This window comes from Zingiber officinale, chromosome 3B, assembly GCF_018446385.1.
Source record: "Zingiber officinale cultivar Zhangliang chromosome 3B, Zo_v1.1, whole genome shotgun sequence".
Taxonomy (NCBI): domain Eukaryota; kingdom Viridiplantae; phylum Streptophyta; class Magnoliopsida; order Zingiberales; family Zingiberaceae; genus Zingiber; species Zingiber officinale.
The window spans coordinates 15,748,932-15,766,629 of NC_055991.1; the positions used below are offsets into that span (position 1 = coordinate 15,748,932).

Sequence of the window (17,698 nt, forward strand, 5' to 3'; positions counted from 1 at the left end):
CATTTACCTAATGCGCCGCAAGTCCGAGTGCTTTGATAAGTTCAAAGAATACAAGGCTGATGTGGAGAAACGATTAGGTAAAAGTATCAAGACACTACGGTCTGATCGTAGTGGCGAATACCTCTTAGGAGAGTTTAGGAATTACTTATCAGAGGCCGGGATTCAATTCCAATCGTCTGCACTTGGAACACCCCAACAGAATGGTGTAGCAGAACGAAGGAATAGGACTCTTATGGAGATGGTTAGATCGATGATGAGTTATTCAGAATTACCAAATTCGTTTTGAGGATATGCTCTGGAAACAGCAGTATACGTTCTGAACTTTGTACCTTCTAAATCAGTTTCTTCTACTCCCATAGAATTGTGGAATGGGCGAAAACCCAGTCTAAGACATATTCGGATTTGGGGTAGTCCAACACATGTGCTAAAACCAGATGCTGATAAGTTAGAATCTCGTACAGAAGTTCGCGTGTTTGTAGGATATCCCAAAGGAACGAAAGGAGGTTTATTTTATAGTCCTAAAGACCAGAAGGTCATTGTTAGCACCAATGCCCAGTTTTTAGAAGAAGACTATATAATGGATCACAAGCCCAGTAGCAAAGTTGTTTTGGAAGAACTTAGAGAGGACATGTCTACTTCAGTATCAACAGTACAAGTTGAAGTACCACAAGAGATTGCAACACGTGTCACACATGATACACAACCACAGACAGTGCCTCGTCGTAGTGGGAGGGTTGTAAGGCAACTGAAGATTCATGTTTTGGGAGAGTCTTGGACTTGATCCCGTAAACATGAACCTGATCCACGAACATATGACGAAGCACTCCAAGATATAGATGCAGCATCTTGGCAAAAGGCAATGAATTCTGAAATAGAGTCTATGTACTCTAATAAGGTCTGGGAGCTTGTAGAACCACCTGATGGTGTAAAAGCCGTTGGATGCAAGTGGATCTACAAAAGGAAAAGAGGGACAGACGGGAAGGTAGAAACCTTCAAAGCTAGGCTTGTTGCGAAAGGGTACACTCAGAAAGAGGGAATCGATTATGAGGAAACCTTTTCACCGGTGGTCATGCTTAAGTCTATCCGGATACTCTTATCCATTACTGCTCATATGGATTATGAGATTTGGCAAATGGATGTCAAGACAGCTTTCCTTAATGGAAGTCTTGAAGAGAACATCCATATGAAGCAACCAGAAGGGTTCATTGAAAAAGGCAAAGAGCATCTAGTGTGCAAGCTCAATCGGTCCATTTATGGACTAAAACAAGCTTCAAGATCTTGGAACATCCGGTTTAATGAAGTAATCCAGTCATATGGATTTATTCAAAGTCCGGATGAGTCTTGTGTATATAAGAAGTGTAACGGAAACGTGGTGGTATTTCTTGTACTATACGTAGATGATATTTTGTTAATTGACAACAATGTCAAGGTATTATCAGACGTAAGGGTATGGTTGTCCAAACAATTTGATATGAAGGACTTAGGAGATTGTGCACACATTCTTGGGATCAAAGTTATAAGGGATCGTAAGAAAAGAATGTTGTGTCTGTCCCAAGCTTCATATATAGATACAATCCTTGCTCGTTTTAGCATGCAGGATTCCAAGAAAGGTTTCTTACCTTTTATACATGGAGTAGCTCTATCTAAAGAGATGTCTCCAAAGACGTCGAAAGAGATAGAGGACATGAAAGCAGTTCCTTATGTTTCGGCTGTAGGAAGCTTAATGTATGCAATGCTATGTACGAGACCGTTTATCGTGGGCATGGTCAGCAGATATCGAGTAACCCCGGACAAGGACATTGGACTGCGGTAAAGCATATATTAAAGTACCGAGAAGGACTAGAGATTATATGCTAGTTTACCAAGCAGACGATCTGCTCCCTGTGGGTTACATGATTTCCAATCAGATAGGGATAACAGTAAGTCTACATCAGGCTATGTGTTTACTTTAGAGGTGGAGCCATTTCATGGAGGAGTGTTAAGCAATGCGTTTCGGACTCAACCATGGAAGTCGAGTATGTAGACCTTCTGAGGCGGCTAAAGAAGCATTATGGCTCGGAATTTTCTAATGGACTTAGATGTGATTCTGGTTTGCCCAAAATCATCACAATTTATTGTGATAATAGTGGTGCAAACTTCAAGGAACCACGAGCCCATAAGGCAAGTAAACATATAGAGCGCAAGTACCACCGATACGAGATATCGTGAAGCGAAGAGAAGTTGTCATCGCCAAGATTGCATCAGCGGAAACCGATCCTTTCACAAAGGCCCTTCCGAAAAAGCTTTCGATCGACATGTGGAGGGAATGAGAATCAGATATATGGCAGAAGATATGGCAGCTTAGTCATTAGTATAAGTGGGAGATTGTTAGAGTGTATACTGAAAGCCTAAGCTTTTGTAAACATTTATTTTGAATAAAGAATCACATTTGGTCAAATCATCTACATTTGTTGTAGTTGTTCAATTAATTTATATTGTAGATAACATAGTATGTGGTGTCACATACAGAAGATGATGTTATCAATACCTTATAAATTATAAACAGTAGCTCATGACCAAAATGGAAAGAAACAAACCATTGGAAGGTCATAGTGTAATTAGGAATTAGTTTATCTTGACTATATAATTACACTAGTACACTTAGAGTGTATTGAGTAGGATCATTTGAGGTCGTTTCTTTTATACTGACTTTATAAAGGAACAAAGACCTCAGTTATTATGGAAGTGTGTGCTCTTAATCCTAATATAATAACAAGCACATATATTTGATATTTATTTCTTTAATTTATCAATGGGTGAGATTTAGTTCGATGAATCAATAAACCCGATAAGTTGGGAAATGATATCACTTATAGTGTGTGTTGTTGATTATAGAAGGAAACTGTGTCCTAGAGATACTAGGTTGATAATGTCCCCAAGAGGAGCTCATAAGGATTGTCATGTTAAACCCTGCAGGTGGACTTAGTCCAACATGACGATAAGGTTGAGTGGTACTACTCTTGGACTTAGATATTAATTAAATGAGTTGTCAGTAACTCACTTAATTAGTAGACATTCGATATCTTAAACATAGGGAGACTAACACGCTCATAATAAGAAGGAGCCCAAAAATGTAATTTGGGATTGGTGCGGTAGTTCAATAATAGTTCTCTAGTGGAATGAATTATTATTGATAAAATTAAGTTGTGTGTTCGGGGCGAACACGGGATGCTTAATTTTATCGGGAGACCAAAACCAATTCCTCCTCTCGGTCCCTATCGTAGCCTCTTATTTATAGAGTTCTATACCCACCTATACCCACCAATAGGGGGTCGGCCAAGCTAGCTTGGGAACCAAGCTAGGCCGACCTTTGGGGTGGCCGGCCCTAGCTTGAACCCAAGCTAGTGGGGGCCGGCCAAATTAAATTTAAAAGGGATTTTAATTTTAATTTTTATTATGTGGAAGAAATAATTTATTAAAGAGAATTAAAATTAAAATATCTCTCTTGTAAAAGATCTACAAAAGATTAAAGAAAGAGATTAGATCTCTTTCCTTATTTGTAGATTGGTGAGATATTTTATTTTCTCTTTAAAATTATCCACATGTTGATAAAATTAAAATTATAGAAATTTCCTTTTATCAACCATGAAGAGATTTTTAAAGAGAAATTTTATTTTTAAAAAATTTTCGGAAATAAATTAGGAAGTTTTAATTGTTGATTAAAACTTGTCTAATTTTTTCCTTCATTGATGTGGCCGGCCATTGGAGTTTAATTTGGGAAATTTTATTTTATTTTTCTCAATTAAATCATGTCAAGGAAATTAAGGAAATTTTATTGTAATTAAATTTCCTAATTTACCTAGGCCAAGGAATATAAAAGAAGGGGTAGGGGTGCCTTCATGAGACACAACCTCTATTATTTTTTCTCCCTCTTTTGTTCCTTGGTGTGGTCGGCCATCATCATCATCTCCCTCTCTTCCTCTTGTGGTGGCCGAACCTCTCTCAAAGGCTTGGAGCTCTTGTGGTGGCCGGATACTACTTGGAGAAGGAGAAGAAGAAGGAGAGGAAGCTAGCATCTCTTGGAGCTTGGTTAGTGTTTTGATTTTCTTCCTTGGTGAAGCTTCTTTCTTTGTGGCCGAACCTAGCTAGGAGGAGAAGAAGGTGGTTGGTGGTTTCTCATCTCGGAAGATCGTTGCCCACACAACGTCCGAGGTTAGAAGAGGAATACGGTAGAAGATCAAGAGGTTTTTCTACAAGGTATAACTAGTAATTTTTCTTTCCGCATCATACTAGTTATTTATGGAAATAATACCAAATACAAGAGGCTTACGTTCTAGAATTTCGAATATGTTTTTCGATGTTGTGTTCTTTTGTTTTTTCTTTTCCTTGTGATTTGATTGTTCTTTTTGGTTAACCTAAAGTTATTTTAGGAAATTAAATATTAGATTTCTATAAAAGGTTTTGTCTAGTCGGTGGTGGTTGCTCCCATATCCAAGAAGGCCGTGTGCCTCGCTACGTCAGTACTGGGAACTAATTATGGAAATTAATATTTAATGGAATTAATAACTTAAGGTGATTTGGGTCGAACGTGTTAAGTTCCGCAGGAGATCCAAGTCAAAACCTAAAAGAACGAATAGATTAAGTTTTGGATCAAACGTGTTAAGTTCCGCAGGCGATCCAAAATTTAATTTAAAAGAACACATGGTAGCTAGGAAAAGGTTCAGACCTTTGTACAAAATTTTTGTACAGTGGAACCTCTAGGTTTTCCGAGTAGCAACCAACAGAAGTGCAATGAAAAGATCCGATTGAAAGGGGGAGGAAGCTTACTGGAAGATCACTGGAGAGACAGAAGAAACAAAATGTTGCCGGAGAACTCGAAAACGAAGGTGAGCGAAGTGAGGAAGAAGGCGATGCACGCGAGGTTTATAAACCTCGTGGCCAATCGACCCGAGCCGTCCGATCCATGGCTGTGAAAAACTAAGAGAAGATTAAGTCGTTGAATTCGAAAAGGCGCCTATCATGTTGCCGGCCGATATCTGTCTATAATGTTGCCGGCCGATATCCGCCTATCACGTCAAACGTGCGGTGACAGAAAAAAGGACATATGGCGCTCAGCCACCAGACAACATTAATGAGCCTTAGTTAAAAAGCATGGTCACGTGCTCGGACATAATGATTAGGGATTTGAATGGTCTCCGAGAAATATGGATGACGTCAGAGCGCTCGGCCAAGGAGTGCCAGAAAAGGAATTTTTTCACAAGTGTTGTCGCTCATTGCCCAACTGGCGTGAGTAAGTGATTATCACACAACTGAATGGCTGAAACACAATCGCTTCGAAGGACTTAGACCGAGTGGCGTTTATATACCCTATCGGGCCATGAGAGGTCAAACGACAAAAGTGTGGAATTCATCAAAGACTACTGGTCCAGTCAGTCAGACTTGCAGCCTCCTTCGATTAGACTTGAGGCGGAGGCTTGTTATTTGACGATGGAGGAAAGCCTATCTAGCACAAGATGGTTAACTTCCAGGGTGGAGATCAAAGTCAAGGTGATCAACGCCCGGATGTCAAAGGGCCGAGCAGAGGACAATTACAATGGCTGGTTGGGCGATCAGGCTCAACCGGTAAGAGACAGGTCCAAGCTGACTCCCACTCAGGCTTGGGATGATACTCAAGACAGCCGACGCTCGATACGGAGTGGCAGGACGTCGTACGGGACCTGGCCAAGGATGGAGCAGAGTTCCAGCCGAGCAGCTTCCCCGCTCGGCCAAACAGCAGGACCTAGCCATGGACGGAGCAGGGTTGCCGCTCGGCAGGGACTTCGCTCCTTCCATGGCCAAATCCCACTGCTTGACCGAGCGGGGAAGCCACTCAGCCGAGACTCCCTGCTGAGCGACTACCCCACTTGGCCAATCAACAGGACCACTGTAGTATCTCTCGACATCCTTTTAGGAGATAGTGTCGTTGACATGAGACATGGTCGACAGGCGAATCGTACGACCGAAGGTTCTACTGCCGCGTTAGGGATATGCATGCCCTGTTAAGGTATGATGTTAGGGGTACTTTTCTGACAAGGCCTTATCATGAGACACCTGGGAGAGCGTGACCATGCCTTGAGAAGCGCACATATCGCCCACCAAGGCTCTATATAAAGGGGGGTCCTTAGCTTCACCAGTGGAGGTACGCTTTATTATTGAGTTCTACTATTGATACTGTTGTTCCGCCTTTCTCCATATTCCGATGACTGACTTAAGTGTCGTAGGGCCAACGTCGGGGACCCCTTCCCTAGCCCGGCACTAACGTCGTTTGTTTTGCAGAGCAGAACGAAGTCCACATACGATCAGCGAAGTTGCCACCTCCTAGCTTTCCAACTTCACGGTTTCGGACAGGATTAGTAATATATTTTTCTTAAGATCTAAACCCTCATGCATTTATTTTTTGCTTTACTGAAGAAATCTTATACCAATGAAGATATGCTTCATTTTTTAAATCCATAATTTTTTTATATATATTTTTAATATGAGACTTTGATAGTATTCCGAACATTTACTATATCAAAAGACAATCCAATACAACAAACTAGCAAGCAAAAGCAAAGATCATTATAAAAAGTTATTTTCACTTTTATTTATATTTATATTCTTATTTTCTTATTGTGTTCATATAAACATAAGTTGTAAAAGGTTTCTCTATATTCGGAAGGTATTCAAGAATGCGAAGATTAATGATGGTAGTTATTTGGACTAGGTTTTAGATATAGTCATTTTGGGAGCCTATAAATCAAGTAAAATTGATTGTGTATTATGTTATATTTTTAAGTTTTTACTACATTCTCAACGATGACACGATTAAAGTTGTTCACCCTCTCTAACCCGTACTGGTCTTAACATATAAAATATAATAGAGAGATCATATTTAAAATTTAAATAGTTTAGATCCATATGGTAGTTCTAATTAAAATTGATACATTATCTAAATTAATTTAAATTTAAAAACAAAGGTAAATAATAAAATCTTCATGGTACAAACGAATATTTACATGTAAATATACACTCAATTAAGAGCATCCATAATGGGAGTAGGGATGTAAACAAGTTATATCAATTTGAACAGTATTAAGCTCGAGTTCAGCTCGTTTAAATTATAGAGAAATGATATATATCTCGAATCTTCATCTCGAATTCCTATCTCGACTCATGTGGCCTCCAGCCTGGACATTTCCACATCAGCACAAATTTTCTCTCCGCCCGCCTCTTCTCCATCTCGAACTCTATTTTCTCTTCTCTCCGCCTCCCTAAACCCTAAGAGCTCTCTCCGCTCTCCGCCCCATCGTGTCTCTCCGCTCTCCTCCCCCATTCAACGCTCTCTCGTCGCGCTTCGCCCCATCCAACGCGATCTCGTCGCTCTTCGCGCTTCGATCTCCGCTCTCCCCATCTCGAACGCTCGGCCCCAAGGCAACCTAGATTCTTCCCCTCGCCCCCGCCCTGCCCGAAATCTGTCCTGAGGCCAGGTATCAGGTATTACTTAGCCGATTTTACGATTTTTGTGATTTCTTTTTGTCCAAATCAACTTGCTTCGATTTTGATCTTCATTTTCCTCGATGTTCTTCTGTTTAGTTGCTCGGCTCACCTCAGGATAACTGCTGGGTTCGACTCTCCTTGCAAACAAGACTAGACTGTGGCACAATCCGGTCAGTGGTTTGATTCTATCTCGGTCAGACTTAGTAAATTTGTTAGATTTTTTTTTTTTTGAGTATTGTGAGGGGGCTGCTGTATCGCATGTGCCTAACACGATAAAGGGGAAGACTTTCATTTTACAATCCACAGGACATTCAACCTCAAAAATGACTTAATTAAACTGAGTTAAGAGCAAAGTTTGATTATGTTTAAGCTTAATAAACTGAGACGTAATCTAAAAAGTTTATGAATCAGATCAATAGAATTTATTTGGAGCAGAGTCAACCGAAACAAAAGTCATTTTGATAGAGGGCAGTACTGCACTAATAGGCATCTCTTAGCAACTCCATTCCCTTTTGCTTCCCTTAATTAAACTATGGTCTACTCATCACTATTAGTGAACTTCTTTTCTAAGTCTATGTCTTTTTGATATATTTTTTCTATGTTCTTTCTCTATCGGTTTTTTTTCTTTCCATGAAGTGAACCCTCATTCTTGTATTTCAAGAGATGCAAAAATATTTCAAGAGATGTTCTTTCTCTGATTTATACAGTAATGCAAAAATTGCTTATTTTCTGTTTTTGAATTGATTTAGCATACAATCTATGACCATTAAAAAACATTTGAATCTAAGTAATTCTCGTTTGCTTAATAGGGTGGTATTTCATGTCATCATCAAGTTACAGCTCCATCGACAATACGAAGTTTGAACATGTACCATGCAGAGTCTGCGGACGAAGAACATTGGTATGTGTTTCTAGATCGATCAAAAATCCCGGAAGGAGGTATTATGGATGTGGCCAACATGGTTGGCAAAAATGGGTGGTAGCCGATACTTTGTCTGATGAAGATAGCAGTGAAAGATGTCGTGGAAGGTTAGGTAGAATAGAGTCAAGGTTAGGAAGTGAACACATTGCTTCTCGTGGACATATTCTAGGAAATTGGAATGTACCATCAGTGGTCTGGATATTAGTTATAGTGAATTTGACTCTTTTGGCCGTATACCTTATTACTCTGTTAGTTCGGTCTTGTTAATTAGTTTTGAGTAATGTTGTTGTTGTAATATGACAGATTAAATGTTTGTAAGAACCAGCTGAAGGCTAATTGGTTTATTAGTTTAGGTGGTTAATTAGTGTTGACTAATGTTGGTATTGTAATGTGATGGGATAATTAGTTTTTAGTTAAGATGGATGATGCGAAACATGTTATATAATGGTTTGAACATTTTGTAATGATTTATTTAGCGTTGTTTTTCTTTCGGGACTTAGTTCTCATCTCTGATACTTGTTTAGCCAAGCAAGAATGTGAAATTGTATGGCAGTATTACGTGTTATGTTAAATCCAAGCAAAAATAGTTTATATCTCCCTCCAAAACATGCCTGAAAGAAGCAAAAATAGTTATTTCTATATGGCAAATAGAAATTGCTTGTTCTAGAACATGGCTACAAGAATGATCCAAGCAGTGCAGAAGCAAAGAGGGGCGTGGATTTACCATATGACACGGCACTAATATCCAGTGGTTATACTGTGAGTCACAGCTCGACCTCTTTCATTCACATCTGTTCATCAAGTCATATCACCTGTATTTTTTCTATGGATATACCGATATTCTCTATCCAGACTTTTAGGTTAATCAAATATAATAATTTTTGTTTAAGAAAGAAATTCTCCAATTTCGTCAATAACCAAGTTTTGTTTATTCCTCAGCCTGACAATCCTGCTGAAGTGGGAAACAAAATCTATGAGATGATGGTCATTGCACTTGGTGGAAGGTGGGGAAGAACAGACTCACTGGGAGCAGCAGAAGAAGCTGATGCCGAGGCAACAAGCTCTGAGGGCAGCTTTGAGACAGTAGAGGCAGAGGTGGTCGAACCATCAGAAGTGAGGACAGAGGATGATCCTTGGAAGGATTAAATCGATTCCTTGAGATTATTTGTGGATTAGGCAAAGGTGATGAGAAGGGGCCAAGGTGATGAGAAAGGGAGTAGTGTAGGTTGAGGGTATTAATTTTGTCATAACGATCAGCGAGAACGAAGTGTATAATCATTATGTTGGCTGAAAGGCCCCAAGGTTGACTGTTGGTATTTGTATGTGTATCGTTTTAATAGGTCATGAGATCGATTTGTGTACGAAATGCATTGTAGATCATTTGACCCCTCATATCAAAGGTCATGAAGTTTTCGTGATTTATTTATTTAAGATTGGGTAAAAAGATCCATCAGTTTTGCTACTCTTACTTGAACCAAATAATGCAAATGCAAGAGAGACAAGAGAAGGTTGTGTTTTCGTGTCACAACTTAGCGTCCTAGTAGAGAATCTTAGTGTGGTGGTTGTGGAGGTAATCTGTCTGGTGTCCGTCGACTATCAGAATTCAGACTGGTCTCACCATTTTGGGCCGGGTCACTGTATCGAGAACTACCACGGCTATCGACACTTTTTGATTTGGGTGAACTCTTGAAAGAGTCATTGACTGGTCCTTTTGTGCCGGCGGCAAAGGCAAATCTCCAATCATCGCCTGAAGCAGCATTTCTCCTTGGGTTGCTTTTTGCACAGCAAGAGAAAAAGGTTTTGGTAAGTTGTTCATCATGGATAATCTTCACAGGTTACCAAAAGTAAATTTCAAATAGCAGAATATTAATCAGGCTGTCCTGTTTGCAAAAACAAATAAATAAATAAATCCTGGTTTAATGTAATCAATGTCTTCAAAATATAAGATCTTCACAGGTCTAAGCAATCAATGTCGTGCAAAAAAGAATTATCAAAGCCCCTCTTTAAGGTAAGGCCGGAAGTATAAGTGAGGGGAATTTCACATATTAAATTGACAGAACTAGAGTATGATCACCAACTAGAGTGGAAATAGGAAGAATACAAAGTATTGAACTCGCATTACATGACCTTATAAACTTTAGAGAATAAGCATCAATTATCACAACAAATCTGCTCAATCAAAACAAAAGTTCAAATCATATTTCTCAAAAAAAACTTCGTCTTTAGTAACCAGCAAAAAAAGGTGGGCCCATCAGAAACAAACTAAGAGAGAATGTAAGCAGAATATATAGTCTCTCAGAGCTTCTGCTTAGTCTCCAGATCAGTCTTCAAATCTTTTTTCACCATCAGAATGTACAAGGGAATCATGCTTGCCATTTTCCATGTTGGTGAGCTCTTCTACACTCACCGTTGGGCCCTCGATGACCTGCAAGCAAATCAATGAAAACCAAATCAGCTTAGCATGATGGATCATCAAATAATTATAGAGAAATTAACTAAGAAAAGGTGGGAACCACCAACTTGATAGTTTTGACTGTTTTAGTTGTAGTGTTATCTTTGCAATGTCCAAGCGTGACCAAAGACTTTATCATTTCTTCATCAGTTTCAATTGATCCAGTTAATTTGTTATCCGAAAAATTTTGTTACTAGTTAGAAGATATCCAATTGAGAGGAATGCCCAAGCTAAAAGAGAAACAACCATTCTTCGTAGCTGAAAATTCTGTGTGCCAACATGCAAAAGAAGACGGCTGGAAAAGTCACTGGGGATGGAATGTCATTCATGTAAACCAAAATGGCAAAAAGGAATAGCACAAAAAATGATCCAGAGAATCCTCCTATTAACTTTCAATAATATTTGTGACAACATAGCAGTGTATTGACAACATCTCAAGAAAATAACCTAATTTACTGATGACAGATGAAGTGAATCACACTACTTAATATTGTACAAACGTTATTAACAATTTGGACAAATTATAGGGACTAACCTTTGCTTTGACATCATATTTTAAGAAACGCATATTATGATGTTCCTTGGCTAGTTGTCACAGAATTAATCACCTGAAATTGTATCCAACAAAGAACCCTATAAATAGTAAATAGAGATATTTGACTACAACAAAGTATATCAAGCAAAAGTTATCTTATAGGTACCGAACAATAATCCTCTATCGCTTAAAACATAATAAAACATACCTTTTTTCTGGCCTTTGCAACTGATTTCTTCACAATTTGTTCAATCTTAGATTGTTTCCTCTTTGTGGGTGGACAACCTCGAGATCGTACTTTTAATGGAGAGTGTATTGTTTTTGAACTCGATGTAGATGCTTCTTTCAGTTGGTCCGCCCTTGAATGATCTGTCTGAATAGCAATCAATTTTTCCTTCGCATCTTTTAAGATTTTAACCAAAATAGAACAACTGTCATCATTATTTGCTCCAAGTTGTTGAACCTCTTGTATCAATGGAGTGAGAATATTATACCGATGTCTTTCTTCATCACAAACATATTCATCATAAATATTAGTGATACTTTGATAACCACGCTTAATATCTTTGCGCCATCGATCCATAATATAATTCATAGGAACCTCAATCACCTTCATTCGTATCAATACAGAGATCACATGCCTACATAAAATTCCACGAAACTCAAAAAGATGGCATAGACACTTAACTTGACAATCTAACTCGGTATAGTGTACCCTGAAGGAAGCATCTCTTATAGGGTCTCCATTTTTTCCCAACAAAGTTTCTACCACTTCAAATATAAAAGCAACCCCTTCTTGCCTCACTAGTGAGGTATTGCAAAACATCAACCCTCTTATCTCATCTTGGAACAACTTAAATAAGTTGTTAGTGTAGAAACTTTGAAATTGTCTTTCAATAGGATAACCAGTAATTACCGGTATCATTGAATTAAATGAACCAAAATCCAAATGTTTTTCTTTTTCAATCTTCTTTTTCAGAGCATTATCATACTGTTCAACAAATTGCTTCAAAGAAGTTTTGGAATGAACATATTCATCAAAAAAAGCATTCATACTTTCACTCCTTTGAGATGTGGACATACCTGCCCAAAACTTGTCTTTGACGTACACAGGTATCCATTTATTCCATTGTTCATACAAAGATTTCAACCAGTCATTGTTCTCCAAATTAAAATGCTCAATCATTGTCATCCATCTCTCATCACATTCATCAACAGTAAGCGAGTTGTAAACAATATTCTTCAATTGTTTCTTTATCATTTTATATTGAGCATGACCACCTAACTTTGCTGGTAGTTTTTTCATTATATGCCAAAGACACAAACGATGATGAGAATTCGGAAATATCTCTTCAATAGCAATTGCCATGGCACGACATTGGTCTGTGATTATGGCCTTTGGAGCACGTCCAAGCATACATGTCAGCCAAGATTTGAACAACCATATGAATGTTTCTGAATCTTCACTTGATAATAATCCACATCCAAGCAAAATGGATTGACCATGATGATTCACCCCAACAAAAGGAGCAAATGGCATGTCATAACTATTAGTTAAATAAGTTGTATCAAAAGTCACGACATCAGAAAAGTAATCATATGCAGCCCTACATCTTGCATCTGCCCAAAAAACATTTCTTATTCGAGATTCTTCATCTAAATCAAGCACATAAAAGAAGTTTGAGTTCCGACTTTGCATGCGGCAAAAATAATTACTCAAGGCTTCAGCATCTCCATCCCCTAACCTCAACCTTCTAGCTTCTGAAATAAAATTCCTACACTTTCTCTCATCAAATGACAAATTCTCATAGCCTCCAGCCTCAACTACCAATGAATGAAAACTTTTACTTAAAGTTATTCCTGCTTGATCATTTAATTCAAGTTTCCTCTTTGTAGTTGAATCCAATAATTTATTACATCTAAAATGTCGTGACTTTCCCGGGCTCAAGACATGATTATGTTCAAGAGATACACTATTTATCACAAAGTTATCATCATTCCGAATAACAACATTAATCTTAGCTTTGCAATTCGTCTTAGTAGAAGGTCTAGGGTACAAAGCATTTTTTCCTTGAGATACTGTTTTACCACTTTTGGCACATCCAAAACAAAAATATTTTTGCTTTCCATCATCTCCCTTCTTTCCACCTAATTTGGAAATACCGAAACCAACATTCTGAGCATAGGATTTATAAAAATTACGAACTTCATCTTCAGATAAAAAAGTCATTCCAATCTTAGGAATCATGACTTCATTTAAACTAGACGGAGATAGGTCTTGATGCACATTCTCGTTGTTATCATTTACCTCATTTGAATCACTTTTTCCTTGTTCCATGACTATTTTTCACCTACATTTATTCAAAATAGAAGGCAGATAAGTATTCACCTACATTTTTTTTTATATAAAAAAATAGAAAATAGATTCAAAAAGTGAAGTATCCAGTGAAATTAGCAAGGAATTTTCTTCCATAAAATAAAGGAGGGAGTTGAAATCAAATAAGGAAAAGAGTCTTATTCATAGGAGAACCCCGACAACTCAATCCTAGATCTTCTAGTTTATCTGTAAAGTGACCGTGACTGTAAAATGAAAGTCTTCCCCTTTATCGTGTTAGGCACATGCGATACAGCAGCCCCCTCACAATACTCAAAAAAAAAAAATCTAAAAAATTTACTAAGTCTGACCGAGATAGAATCAAACCACTGACCGGATTGTGCCACAGTCTAGTCTTGTTTGCAAGGAGAGTCGAACCCAGCAGTTATCCTGAGGTGAGCAGAGCAACTAAACAGAAGAACATCGAGGAAAATGAAGATCAAAATCGAAGCAAGTTGATTTGGACAAAAAGAAATCACAAAAATCGTAAAATCGGCTAAGTAATACTTGATACCTGGCCTCAGGACAGATTTCGGGCAGGGCGGGGGCGAGGGGAAGAATCTAGGTTGCCTTGGGGCCGAGCGTTCGAGATGGGGAGAGCGGAGATCGAAGCGCGAAGAGCGACGAGATCGCGTTGGATGGGGCGAAGCGCGACGAGAGAGCGTTGGATGGGGGAGGAGAGCGGAGAGACACGATGGGGCGGAGAGCGGAGAGAGCTCTTAGGGTTTAGGTAAGTGGAGAGAAGAGAAAATAGAGTTCGAGATGGAGAAGAGGCGGGCGGAGAGAAAATTTGTGCTGATGTGGAAATGTCCAGGCTGGAGGCCACATGAGTCGAGATAGGAATTCGAGATGAAGATTCGAGATATATATCATTTCTCTAAATTATATTCGAGCTCAAGCTCGAATTGAATTTTTATCACAAGGCTTGAACTCAGCTCGTTTTGGAATTACCAAGCTTGTGAATAGTTCGAGTTTGGTTCGTTAGTAGCTCGATTATCATAATTAATGAGCTTAATTCGTTAAGCGAGCTCGAGCTCGTTTTAGAGCTCGTTTAAAGCTCATTTTAGAGCTTATTTTGCAGGCTTGTTAAACGAATTTGAAAATTCATTTGAATAAATATTCAACAAACCTAATAATTAAATAACATAAACTTAATATATCATTGAACATCCCAAACTACTATATTAAACTTCCTAAATCAACACATCATTGGACATGTTTGTGAGCCATTTAATCGAGTCGAGTTCGAGCTCGAGTTCACGAGCCTATAAACGAACAAGTTCTTGAATTCTTTAAACGAGCCGAGCTCGAGCCTGAGCTCGCAAGTCTATAAATTTTAAATTTATTTTTTTAAAATAATAAATATTAAAAAATAATAATTTATGTGAAAATATAGGATCCATTAAGAAATTGTTAGGAGAATTTTTTTATAATAAAGAGAAGTGCGAGATTTTTTATTCTTGACATAGCATTGATATAACATCGAGGAGTTCTTAGAGAGCTCTCATGATCATGAATATCTTAATAGTTCTTAGACACAATTGAAATTGAGTGGTACGTATTAGCTAGATTTCATAAAAAGGAATATTGGAATAAAAATATTTTTTTAAAAAGAAAACGTCATTTCATTATTTTTTTGTTAGTTTGGTAATCGAAATTAAAAACGAATTAGAAACGATGCGCTTTAGTAAATATATTTATTTGCTAATCCATTAATGGGTACACACCGACCACCACATCGTTCAGACTACTGCAGTCGTTTAGACTATACATAAGCACAGACAACGTAGGCACATACTTTACGTATACAGGCACAAGCAACGATAATAGAGGCAGAGACATAGCAGTCGTTTAGATTATTAGTCACAGCATTTGTTGGCGAGGGGTCCACAGGACATGGTCGCTGGGCAGGAAATGGCACACCGGCACTGCGCTCCCCGGCTTCACCTGCAGCACCTGGAGCATCACGTGCTGCGGATTCCACGACGTCGTGTCCAGGTGACAAACTGCGATCGCCTCCACTCGGCTCCCGCCGCTCCCCTTCAGGCTCACCGCGTACTCCCTCATCATCCCCTTCCCAACCGCGTGGCAGTGGAACACAACGTACGCGTATGGCTCGGCGTGGCAGAAAACGCCCAGCCCCTCCCCGCCCATCCTTTCGAACCCCTCCACCACGTACCGCTGCATCGCCGCCGCCGCCGTGGCGTTCGCGACTGTCGACACCGCGCTGACATAGTCGGTGGCCAGAGCCGAGACGGCGAAGTCCACCATGGACTCGATGGAGGTGGCGCAGTGCTTCGTCTCCCTTGCATTCGCCGTGCGCTCGCACCGTTCCAGGGTCGCGCTCATCTCCCGGGCTTCCTTCGAGTTAGGGTCGACGGAGAGAAGCGCGAGGACGTCGGGGAGCTTGTTTGAGGAGAAGGGGAGGGCGTCGGCCACGCGGCGAGGGAGGAGGTCGGCGTGCTTAGGGATGGATCGCTTGAATTGCAAGTCGAAGGTGGCTCCTGGAAACAGGTCCTTCTCGAGGAAGAACAGGGACCGGGAGGACTTGTCGCGGAGTTGCGCTACGTTGGCGGCGTTGTAGTAAATGGAGGAGACTCCGGGAATCACCGCTTCCTCTTCGGACTCCGACAACGTCCATAAGCCCGGGCTTGTCTCTGAAATTCAATTGATATATATATTGGGATTCCAAATTAACAAGATCATACCGTAATAAAAATATACATGGATAAAAATCAATGAACCAGGGGGGTGAAGGAGGTCACGGATGCAGCTAGGGATGGGAGTGTTGGGGAGAGCAGTTTTCCAGTAGAGCTCCGGCGACGAAGCAAGTGCAACCGATGGATGGGCTACGAGTCCGGAGAGGAGCTGCAACCATTTCGATCGAATCAAAATTCATGCGCACATAATTAATCGAAGAAAACAAATAAACGTCATACAAGACAAATCTATTGAATCAGATTACTGACTGATTCAACCAAACAAGTTCCGTTGATTAATAATTCTACGAGTGGTATGAATTTGCTCACCCCGAGGAAGAACAGGATGAGCTGGTTCGCCATGAACAATATAATGCAGAGTAGAAATTGAGGATTGGTAGATGGTTCATGGGTAGGCACTTTGGCTCACTTATATAGAGGAGAAGTGGTGGGAAGCTGAAGTATTTTCTTAATTCGCATGCATTTCACGTTGTATTAATATTTTTTGTTATAAATGAAAATATTTCTGTCGATCAATATTGTACAGTGCAAAGCTTTGAATTATATATCAAAAAATGGATAAATCGGATAACGGGAAAAGAAATTTAGGAGGCAAATAATATTTCTCAAAGACTAACGGTGAGTTTAATTTGGAGGTTATTTATTCCTGTCAATTCTTATTCATGGATAATTTAATTCTCCAAGATTTGTACTTCAACATACATCACGATAAAAATTTCTTGATTTATCGATGAAATATATCAATGGAATATTTTTTTCGTCGGTATTTATTCGATATTACCACTCGTAAGAAGCATTAAGATGATGATGAGTCTAACGGTAGAATATGGAGGATATCACTAGCATGAGCAACATGACCTCATATTTCTCCCACCAAATAAATCCAAAAAGTGTGATTGGCTCCTGACGTGACGCCCAAGCTTCACTAGTTGTTCAATCACCGTATGTGTGTTCTGCTTTAGAATTTAACACTGATTGTTTGGGAAATGCACCCTATCTCTTGCCACCACACCAGGTCCTAGGGCCAGCACGTGCTTTGTGTGACAAAAGGTAACTTGCTCATCCCAAGTATCCCTCACTGCCCACAATGAGATTAAGGGAGTAAATCATGGTGACCGATGAGCCTTTCTAGGTAAAAGAGATTTTATTATCCATTGAGTTGTTCTCCCGGGGATTCGATCTTTACTCTTATATGATA

General features: G+C 39.4%; 3 protein-coding genes across 3 annotated transcripts; 1 reads left to right on the forward strand and 2 right to left on the reverse strand.

Moving 5' to 3' along the window:
• Positions 1 to 5,466: 5,466 nt before the first annotated feature.
• On the forward strand, positions 5,467 to 9,681 carry LOC122054702 (heat shock protein 90-5, chloroplastic-like). The gene is made up of 3 exons (XM_042616138.1): positions 5,467 to 5,601; positions 9,071 to 9,178; positions 9,359 to 9,681. Exons 1-3 carry the CDS (start codon positions 5,467 to 5,469, stop codon positions 9,563 to 9,565), a joined length of 450 nt encoding a protein of 149 aa, XP_042472072.1. The 3' UTR covers positions 9,566 to 9,681.
• Positions 9,682 to 9,969: 288 nt separating this feature from the next.
• On the reverse strand, positions 9,970 to 13,744 carry LOC122054703 (protein FAR1-RELATED SEQUENCE 6-like). The gene is made up of 3 exons (XM_042616140.1): positions 11,615 to 13,744; positions 10,776 to 10,844; positions 9,970 to 10,245 (listed from the first exon to the last, which is right to left on the reverse strand). The coding sequence occupies exons 1-3, from the start codon at positions 13,742 to 13,744 to the stop codon at positions 9,970 to 9,972; spliced, it is 2,475 nt and encodes an 824-aa protein (XP_042472074.1).
• Positions 13,745 to 15,448: 1,704 nt separating this feature from the next.
• On the reverse strand, positions 15,449 to 16,883 carry LOC121968100 (BURP domain-containing protein 6-like). Its single transcript, XM_042518604.1, has 3 exons — positions 16,810 to 16,883; positions 16,525 to 16,648; positions 15,449 to 16,437 (listed from the first exon to the last, which is right to left on the reverse strand). Exons 1-3 carry the CDS (start codon positions 16,840 to 16,842, stop codon positions 15,644 to 15,646), a joined length of 951 nt encoding a protein of 316 aa, XP_042374538.1. The 5' UTR covers positions 16,843 to 16,883; the 3' UTR covers positions 15,449 to 15,643.
• Between the last annotated feature and the right edge of the window lie 815 nt (positions 16,884 to 17,698).

Coding starts and splice junctions, on each gene's coding strand:
- LOC122054702 (XM_042616138.1), top strand. CDS start 5,467: ATGGAGGAAAGCCTATCTAGCACAAGATGGTTAACTTCCAGGGTGGAG. Junction 5,602..9,070: donor TGGGCGATCAGGCTCAACCG/GTAAGAGACAGG, acceptor TATGGCAAATAG/AAATTGCTTGTTCTAGAACA. Junction 9,179..9,358: donor TAATATCCAGTGGTTATACT/GTGAGTCACAGC, acceptor TTTATTCCTCAG/CCTGACAATCCTGCTGAAGT.
- LOC122054703 (XM_042616140.1), bottom strand. CDS start 13,744: ATGGAACAAGGAAAAAGTGATTCAAATGAGGTAAATGATAACAACGAG. Junction 10,845..11,614: donor TTGCAAAGGCCAGAAAAAAG/GTATGTTTTATT, acceptor ATTTGCTTGCAG/GTCATCGAGGGCCCAACGGT. Junction 10,246..10,775: donor ATGGCAAGCATGATTCCCTT/GTACATTCTGAT, acceptor TAACCTGTGAAG/ATTATCCATGATGAACAACT.
- LOC121968100 (XM_042518604.1), bottom strand. CDS start 16,842: ATGGCGAACCAGCTCATCCTGTTCTTCCTCGGG. Junction 16,649..16,809: donor TCATCCTGTTCTTCCTCGGG/GTGAGCAAATTC, acceptor AAATGGTTGCAG/CTCCTCTCCGGACTCGTAGC. Junction 16,438..16,524: donor TGACCTCCTTCACCCCCCTG/GTTCATTGATTT, acceptor ATTGAATTTCAG/AGACAAGCCCGGGCTTATGG.